General features: G+C 66.0%; 1 protein-coding gene across 2 annotated transcripts; it reads left to right on the top strand.

Moving 5' to 3' along the window:
- Positions 1–573: 573 nt before the first annotated feature.
- SARS1 (seryl-tRNA synthetase 1) lies at positions 574–7,479 on the top strand. Of its 2 annotated transcripts, XM_049832700.1 has the most exons (11): positions 574–767; positions 2,688–2,758; positions 2,935–3,015; positions 3,652–3,810; positions 4,307–4,450; positions 4,832–4,987; positions 5,474–5,695; positions 5,782–5,911; positions 6,460–6,617; positions 6,722–6,851; positions 6,989–7,479. In XM_049832700.1, the coding sequence occupies exons 1-11, from the start codon at positions 632–634 to the stop codon at positions 7,147–7,149; spliced, it is 1,548 nt and encodes a 515-aa protein (XP_049688657.1). In that variant the 5' UTR covers positions 574–631; the 3' UTR covers positions 7,150–7,479. The 2 variants fall into 2 exon arrangements, with proteins under 2 accessions (XP_049688657.1, XP_049688658.1); XM_049832701.1 differs by lacking the exon at positions 574–767 and having other exon boundaries at positions 2,688–2,798.
- Positions 7,480–8,985: the final 1,506 nt, after the last annotated feature.

Raw genomic sequence — 8,985 nt, 5'->3', positions numbered from 1 at the left:
GTCCCCGCAGTGGAGGGGGCACCCAGGAACCCTCCGGGAGCCCCCCAAGGACCGGACAGTGGGGTCTGGCTCCTAGCCTGGGGACGATGGTGAGGGGCTGCTCCCGTGGTGGGGGGTGGCCGCCCTAAGCCAGCATTTCCGAGGGTCAGTTCCCCCGGTGGGGGCCGGTGCCCGGTGCTGGGGACGGAGGTGAATGTTGGGGTGCCATGGGGTGCTGTGGGGGGGACGCTTGGGGACACCCAAGGCCCCCCCGGGGATGCCGGCGGGCACGGGAGGGGGGGTGGGGGTACCCGGGGGCCACCAGAATACCCGGGGGGGCTGGGTTTAGCCAGGGAGATGGGCGGACACCCGGGGATGCCCACGCAGACCCCCAGAGTCCCCGGGGTGCCGAGGGATGCTCGGACCCGCCACCGGGCTGCACCCGCGCCGCCGCGCGGCCGCCGCTCCACCAGGGGGCGCTGCTCCCCGCGACGCGCCCTCGCCCCCCCCCTCCCCGCCGGCACCGCCTGGCGGCGGCGCTGCCTGCGCAGTCTGACGTTCTGCGCATGCGCCGCTGCGCGCATGCGCGCTGGGGAGCGGCCGCCGCCGGGGGCTGACAGGAGTCGTCGCTGCCGCCGCCGCCGCCGCCATCATGGTGTTGGACCTGGATCTGTTCCGTGCCGACAAGGGCGGCGACCCCGCCATGGTGCGGGACATGCAGCGCAAACGCTTCAAGGACCCGGCGCTGGTGGACGCGCTGGTGCGGGCCGACGGCGCCTGGCGGAGGTGTACGTGGGGCGGAGGGCCGGGCCGGGCCGGGGGGCTGGCAGACCCCCCCCCCGGGCTGGGGGGGGGGGCTGAGGGGAGCTGGCACACCCCGGGGCTGGGGGACCCCCAGGAGGGCCTGTCACCACCCCTCCCCCCCCCCCCGAGGGGACCCTCTGTCCCAGGCTGGGCATGTCCCCTCTTCTATGCCCCCGGGTTGGGGGACCCCTCTCAGCACCCCCCAGCCTGGCGGCCTGTCCCCCGTCTCCTCTCCCCAGGGATGGGGGATCCTTCCGGAATCCCTCTCTTCCACCCCCCACAGGGCTAGGAGCCTGTCCCCAGATTGATCCCCAAACGCCCTCACCGCAGCGGGGTGACCTTTGGGGGATCCCTGCCGCCCCCCTCCCCAGCCCCGAGGGTTGTCCTCGGTGGATCTTTCCCCTCTGGAACTGGGGGATCCTGTGGGTGGATCCCTGCGGGGGCCAGGGGCTGCTCTCTCGGTGGATCCCCCTCACCCCCTTCCCTAGGGCTGGGGAGAGGTTCTCCCAGTGGATCCCCCCGTCCTTCCTCCCCAGGCCTGGGGGCAGATCCCTGGTGGCACTCCTCCTTGGCCTGCACGTGGATCCCCACCAGTGATCCAGCCCCACCGGTGATCCGCAGGGATCCGCTCCCTACGCTGCCACTGGAGCTGCACTGCTGCAGCATCTAGCTGGGCGGGGGGATGTCCCACACGGTGCCACCCCCACATGCTGGGGTAAACCCGTGCCTGGGCGGTTCGAGGGGGCAGGAGCAAAGGCCCCATCGCTTCTGGCCCAGGTGGGAGGTCGGGCAGTGGGAGCTGCCGTTGACCCATGTTTTTGGGTGCCCAAGTGCAGAGGAGGGTGTGGTGGGAGGCGAGGAAGGGTGGGCACCCCAGAAACCCACAGTTCCCAGGGCACCCCGGTCCCCTTGCCGCTGCCACAGGATGAAAGAGACAGCTTTAAACACCTTTTTAATCCCATTGCCTTGATGTGAATGAGCCCTGCCCTTCTTAATCACACCCGGCGCGTCCCCTGGCTCCGGCCATGCCGTCATCACTGCCTTAATTTTATCCGAGGGCCTTTCATCCCACAGGACCAGCCAGCTTCCCAGGCTGGCGGTGGGGGCTGTGCCCCAGCCCCCTCCCCGCGGGACTCCGGCCCATCCCGGCAGCGGGGTGCGCTGGCGCATAACCGCGAGGTGCAGGGCTGGCAGGACGCGCTGGCGAGCAGCCGGCTGATGCAATCCCGCGTCTGCTGGTGCTGGTGCCGTGGGGTCCATGGAAGGCTGCCAGGGTCGTGTTTGCCGTGCCCTGTTCCCTGGCTTTTAACCCTTTGTGTTTCCTGACTCTGGATCATCCCCTGTGGGTCTGATCCTGCCTGCAGATGGGGCTGTCACCCTGTTGGGTTGACACATCCCTGGTGTTGGTGTGTCTCTGATTTGGGCTGCCCTGTCAGGAGGGGATGGCTGTGTCCTGGGCTCTGCCCTTCCCAGCCCTGGTGTCACCAAGGGGGACCACCCCTGTCCCCTCATCAAACAGCCTGAATCTCATCACTGCAGCCCCAGAGCCCTGGATCCACTCGGCCCTCAGTGCCTCCAGCTCGGCCTGGGGGTCCTGGTGGGGCCGTGGCCCAGTGCAGTGTCACACTGGATTTTTTCAAATGACACCTCTGCGTGGGAGCCCTCTGGTCCCCGCATCTCTGCTCTGCGTCATGGCCAGGCCCACACCATGCTCTCACACCATCAAACCTTCCCTTGTCTTTCTGAAATGCTTGGGGCTGGCAGCGATGGACATTCCTGGAGCTGCCATCCCCTCTCTTGCTCCTGCCTGAGGCTTCACAGCCTCTCTTGGTGCCGAACAGGGATCCCAGCCTGCAATGCCACTCACGTGGCTGGCTGATGGCTCCCTCCCCTCTGCTTTCTAGGCAGGTTTCGTGCCGATAACTTGAACAAGCTGAAGAACCTGTGCAGCAAAACCATTGGAGACAAGATGAAGGTGAGGCATGAAGGCAGACGGTCCTGGCAGCGATTCACTGGTGGGTCGTTACTAACTGGTGGCATCTCCCCTAGTTCTCTGCTTTCCAGGTCTCTCCCTCACATCATTGACGAATATTTTTACTCTGGAGCTTTGGTCTTTAACCTTGCCATGGTTTCTTTTTCCTTCTCCTGCAGAAAAAAGAGCCAGTGGGGACGGACGAGTCCATACCAGAGAGTGTGCAGAACCTCGACGAGCTCACAGCTGACGTCCTCGGGGTGAGTCTGACCCCACTGTGCCACTGGCCAGCCAGTTTGTCGAGAGATTTGCCTTTAATTGCCCGAGTTGGTGGCATGAGGTGCCCGAAGCCCCAGCACCAAGCGAGGGGGGACTGCCTAAACCCCCTGCCAGGAGGACCCTTATTTCCTCCTGTCCCATGCCAGCAATAACCAGCTCTTGCTCAGTGTCCTTCATCTAAAGACCATTTTAGCCTTGGTCCATGGCAGCTCACCAGCCCAGGGCTCATCCTGCGCTTCCCTGGGGAATTTGAGCAGCCTCAGTCATTACATGTCCTCTGCAAGTCCCTTCCTCCCTGCCCATTCCCTTTCCCAGTTCGTTAACCGTGATGTTTAATGAGCATGGTGCTGGCCTGCTTTTGGTGCCATGGGAGGTGACTGCTCCCCCTTGTCCCTGCCGGGTGCTGTGTGATGCCGTAGTTTGCTCAGGCCCTTTCAGAGCCTGACTTATGTCGGTCCTTTGTCCTCCGGGGCTGTTGTTTGATGTGTTCAGTCCACAGTTTCACTCCAGAAGCCATGTCGGTGAGGCAAGGGTCCATGATTAACCGTGCTCAGCTGCCAGCCCCCCTCTCCCCAGCAGTTTCTTCCCTTCCCCACCTCACCTGGGTCCCTGCACAGGCTTTGCAGGTATCCCAGATCAAGAAAGTCCGTCTCCTCATTGACGAAGCTATCCTCAAGTGTGACGCCGAGCGCATGAGGCTGGAGGCAGAACGTTTTGAGAGCCTGCGGGAGATCGGGAACCTCCTCCACCCCTCAGTGCCCATCAGCAACGACGAGGTAGGGACAAGAGTGCTCCCAGAGCTGCAGGGCTGCTCGGGGCCGGCTGCAACGGTTCATCAAAGCTAGACAACTGCCAGCAAGTGGGGGGCTCACTGCGGGGAGGTCCCCCCAACCCAACATCAGCAGGCGGGTGAATGAAATCTGCATGACAAGACAGGGTTTCCTGCTGGGAGCAGACAAAGAGCAGCTCAGACAACGCTGGACATGGCCATTGTTGGGGGAATACATGGGAAACTCGCTTCCAGCCGGGGGGCTGGGATCTCCCTCTGCTGCCTTCATTCATCTGGCAGGAATATTTTGCTGGGGGAACACAATTGGGCTGGGCTGGCTGCCAAGTGGCCGCATAATAAGTGGCCGGCTGGGATCAAGACTGGGGTTCCAGGCTCTGTAGTGTGGGATCCCAAACTGGGCACAGTGCAACATGGAGACTGGTGTCACCACCACCCTGGGGAGCTGAGGTGATGGGCTCCCCCTCCTCTTTGTCTTGGTGCAGGACTTGGACAACAAGGTGGAGCGGGTCTGGGGTGACTGCAGCTGCAGGAAGAAGTATTCCCACGTGGACCTGGTGGTGATGGTGGACGGTTACGAGGGAGAGAAGGGGGCGGTCGTCGCGGGCAGCCGGGGCTACTTCCTTAAGGTGCGAGCCCAGACCCCCATGGGGGCACGGAAATGATTGGAGCCGGAGGGAGACCTGAGGGAAATGAGGGGGGGGCAGGGGTCATGGCTTCTCCACCCCTGAAACAAGCTTGCTGCAGTGATGGCAGCTTCTGTGGTGGCATAAACTTGCGCTGAGCTGGCTCATCACGTCGGATGGACTCTGGTCTCGGTGGTGCTGCCAGCATGGCCTGGGTAGCCTCCAGATCCACTCCAGGCACCCTGCCACACTCAAGAGGGTGATGCTGAGCCTGGCAGACAGAACAGCCTGGAGCTGGCGTGGGCTCCATCTGCTCCCGGACCTGCTGAGCAAGAAGGGATGGCACAGTGTGTGTGACAGGCGGTGGCTTCCCTTGTCCCCCAGGGTCCTCTGGTGTTCCTGGAGCAGGCCCTGATCCAGTACGCCCTGCAGAGCCTCCGTGCCAAGGGCTACACTCCTGTCTACACTCCGTTCTTCATGCGGAAGGAGGTGATGCAGGAGGTGGCCCAGCTCAGCCAGTTTGACGAGGAGCTCTACAAGGTGAGCGGCTCAATGCCTGCCGGGTCGCCGTGTCTCACCGCCTGGCACCCGCTGGCCCCTCCAGGCACCAGCTTTCCAACCGAGCCACCACCATGTGGCTTCCCCCGCAGGGAGGGAGCCAGCTGAGATCCTCTCTGCCCCGGCGAGGCCTCGGCAGCCCCCTTCTGCTCCCTATCTCCGGGGTTCATCTTCGCAGTTGACACAGTTGTCATGGCGATGTGGTGACGGGGAGGTGGCTTGTCCCCAGCTTCACTGGCAGGAGGCCATTGGGGCTTTTGAAGGAGGCCAAACAAGCAGCAAACAGCAGCTGCTCCCTTTCCCAAGCTGTCCTATCCCTGCTCTGAGCGCCGGCCCCGGAAAGCCTCACTGCCTGTCCATGTGCAGGCAGGGAGAGCGGCTGCCTGCGCATCTGCCAGGGACCGTCTGTCCCCGGAGGTGCAGGAGCAGCTGGGAAAAGGGGACGGTGGTTCTTGTCCCACCCCACAGGTGATCGGCAAAGGCAGCGAGAGGGCCGACGACAGCTCCATCGACGAGAAGTACCTGATTGCCACTTCAGAGCAGCCCATCGCAGCCCTGCACCGGGACGAGTGGCTGAAGCCAGAGGATCTGCCCATCAAGTATGCGGGGCTGTCAACCTGCTTCCGTCAGGAGGTGGGCTCCCACGGCCGTGACACCCGCGGCATCTTCCGCGTCCACCAGTTTGAGAAGGTGAGAGGAGCACAGTGGCATTCCCGCCAGGAATTTGGGGCTGTACCTGGGGCCGGCGCCAAGTTGGGGTTCCCTTCTCTTTGCAGATCGAGCAGTTTGTCTACGCCTCACCCCACGACAACAAGTCATGGGAGATGTTTGAGGAGATGATAGCCACGGCAGAGGATTTCTACCAGTCCCTGGGCATCCCCTACCACATCGTCAACATTGTCTCGGGTAGGGGCAGGGGCTTCCTCATTGCGTGGCACCGGGGCCACCTCTCTGTGCCTCGGTGGACCAGCCACCTCTGCCAGCGCCTCAGGTGTCACTGTGGCCCTGACCCACTTCCCAGCTCGGCTTTCTTTGTCCCTGCCTAGCTTTCCCGTGGTGTCTGTCCCCAGACCTGGCGAGGGGGAGGAGGTATCTCAGCCCCAGGGCATGGAAGAAGGAGACATTTGCTTTTCTGCAGAGATCCTCTGCTTTGCTCTTGGTCCACCAGGAGTGGGTGTGGGCACTGCACCAGGCCAGGACTGTCCCCACTGTCCCTTCCAGAGGGACAGTTTGAGTGTCCCGACTCCTTCTGAAAACTCTCCCAGGAAAATTATCCCATTTAAACACCCCTTCAAGCCTTCCCTGCTGCAGTGCAGGAGCCTCACGTCACTTCCAAAGTCACCTCGGAAGCTTCACCCCTTTAGCCCATGCTGCCCTATGACGGGCACGTTCTGGGCAGGGGGCAAGCAGGAGTGGGAGCCCCCCCTGCTCAGTGCTGCCCCCCTGTCTCCCAGGCTCCCTCAACCATGCTGCCAGTAAGAAGCTGGACCTGGAGGCCTGGTTCCCTGGTTCTGGCGCTTTCCGCGAGCTCGTGTCCTGCTCCAACTGCACCGACTACCAGGCACGCCGCCTGCGCATCCGCTATGGGCAGACCAAGAAGATGATGGACAAGGTGAGGTCGAGCTGCTGGGCTGGAGTCCGGGTGGGGGTTGCTGCTCGTCCCCTCCTCGCCTTCACCGTGTCACACACACCCCCTTTGCCGTATCCCTGCCACAGGTGGAGTTCGTGCACATGCTCAACGCCACGATGTGCGCCACCACCCGCACCATCTGCGCCATCCTGGAGAATTACCAGACGGAGGAGGGCATCCGTGTCCCGGAGAAGCTCCGAGACTTCATGCCCCCAGGTAATGCCCAGCACCCTCCCTTGCCCACCCAGCCTGGGGGGGTGTGTTTGTGGGGGGGTCCCAGTGGTCCCCCTACATCTCCCTCCTGCCAGGCTGGGGGGTGTGATGTGTGGTGCCTGCTCTCCCCCCCTCCCCAGACCTCCGGGAGCTGATCCGGTTTGTGAAGCCAGCCCCCATCGAGCAGGAACTCTCCAAGAAGCAGAAGAAGCAGCAGGAGGGGGGCAAGAAGAAGCCGGGGGGGGGAAGTGAGCGGGTGCTGGAGGAGCAGATGCAGAACATGGGTGTCAACAGCGCCTGAGTCCTGGGCCCCCACCCCGCGCCACCCCCCCACCAGGGACCTTCGGGGCCTCCTGAATCATCCTGCCTTCATCGCTGGCTGGGGCTGCGCCCATCACCTTCGCTTCAGGGCCCGTCTGTGGCAGGGAGCTGCCGGTCAACGCCTGGCTCCCCCCCGCCGCCTCACAGAGCACCACGCTCCCACGGGACAAAGGACTGACGCTATCGGAGCTGCGGTGTGTGGTGTGTCCCCCACACCGAGTGGGGCCGGGGACCCTCCCAGTGCCCTGGTCCCTTCCCTGGGGAGGGAAAATGTCCTCTCCCTCCATTCAATAAAGCCAAGAACTGCTGAGCTGCATGTCCCTAGGGGGGTCAGGAGGGAAGGGGGGGCACCAGCCGGGTGAGGTGGGGCGGGGGGGGGGGGCTCTGGCTGCCTTTCCCCCTTCTCCCCCCCCCCCCCGGGGCCTCCGCCAGCCCTGCACAATGGCGCAGACAAAGGCCGTGCTTGCTGGAGCCCATTTGTAATTCAAAGAGGGGCCGGGGGCCCCCCACCCCTCGGCCTCAGCTGCCAGCCCGGACCCCCCCCCGCAGGTGGGTACGCAGTGAGGGGCGGGGGGGGTGGGGGGCTGCGTGCCTCAGTTTCCCCAAGGAACGGGGGTGCCCTATCACCCCCCAGCTCCCCAGGTTGTGCGTGGGAAACCCGTGGCTGCACCCTTGGGGTGCTGGGGAGGGAACTCAGGCGTCTGGGCCCCCCCTGGCACAGCACCCCGATGAGCCGGTTGGGCTCGCCCTCCTCCTGCTCCCCTTTGAAGGGTGCCGGGGCTGCCGGCCAGGGCGGGGAGAGGCCCCGGTGAGTCACCGGAGCCTTCGGCGGGTGCCCGGGGGGGTCCCCGGGCGGCTCCCCAGCACCCAGCCCGGCTATGGGGTGTCCCCCCCTTCCCCCCCCCCCCCCCCCCCGCGCACCCATCCGACCCGTTCTGCTGCCGGGGCCCCCGGGCCCGGCTCTGCACCGTCCTGCCCGGCACCCACGCCCTGGGCCCGACGCCGGCTGCCAGGATGGGTGCCAGGCGGGCTGGGGGAGGGGGGCTGCACCCACGGCCCCCTCCGCCCCGCTGAGCCCCCGCGGGGATACGACCCCCCCTCCCCGCTGCCCGTGCCTGCAGTCCATTCCAGTGTTCCCAGTCCTTCCCAGTTTGTCCCAGTGACCCCCCACGGGGGCGGCCGGAGCGGCATGGCGGGGCTGGCACCGGGGTGGGGTGCGGGGACCCCCGCGTGCTGGGGTGTCACAGCCTGCGGCAGTCACATGGGGGGGGGGGGGGTGTCACGCGCGTGCTGTATGTGCGCGCCCCGCGTCTGCGCCGCGCGTGTGCGCGAGCCGTGCCCCGTGTGCGCAACCTGCCTGCGCGTGCAACGCGCGGGTGGACGGACCGGAGTCCGTGTGCGCAATTCACACGCGTGGGTGGGTGTGCGCAACGCCCGCGCCTCTCCGTGCCCTTCTCCATCCCCGCGCTCCGCCGGCGGGCAGCACGCCCCCCCCGCCCCCCCACCCCCGCCCTCCACGCCGTGCCCGGGCCCGCGCTGCTCCCCGCTGCCGCCGGTGCGGGCGGGGCCGGTACCGCCGGCGGGGCCCGGGGGTGGGGGGGGTGGCTGGCGGGGGTGGTGGGGGGAGAAGCGGCGGCGGCGGCGCCTTTAAGCGCGGCGCAGGTCGGTGCGGCGGCCGGCCCCGCCCCGGCGGGCGCGCGCGGGCGGCGGGAGGGGCGCAGGCGGCGGCGCGGGGCGCAGCGGGCACCGGCGGCAGCGGCCGCACCGCGCCATGGGCGCTCCGCCCGCCCGCGGGGCCGCGCTCCTGCTGCCGCCG

Source organism: Accipiter gentilis, chromosome 29 (assembly GCF_929443795.1).
Source record: "Accipiter gentilis chromosome 29, bAccGen1.1, whole genome shotgun sequence".
Taxonomy (NCBI): Eukaryota; Metazoa; Chordata; class Aves; order Accipitriformes; family Accipitridae; genus Astur; species Astur gentilis.
The sequence above is the reverse complement of the archived record's forward strand: the minus strand, read 5'-3'. Positions and strand labels throughout refer to the sequence as shown.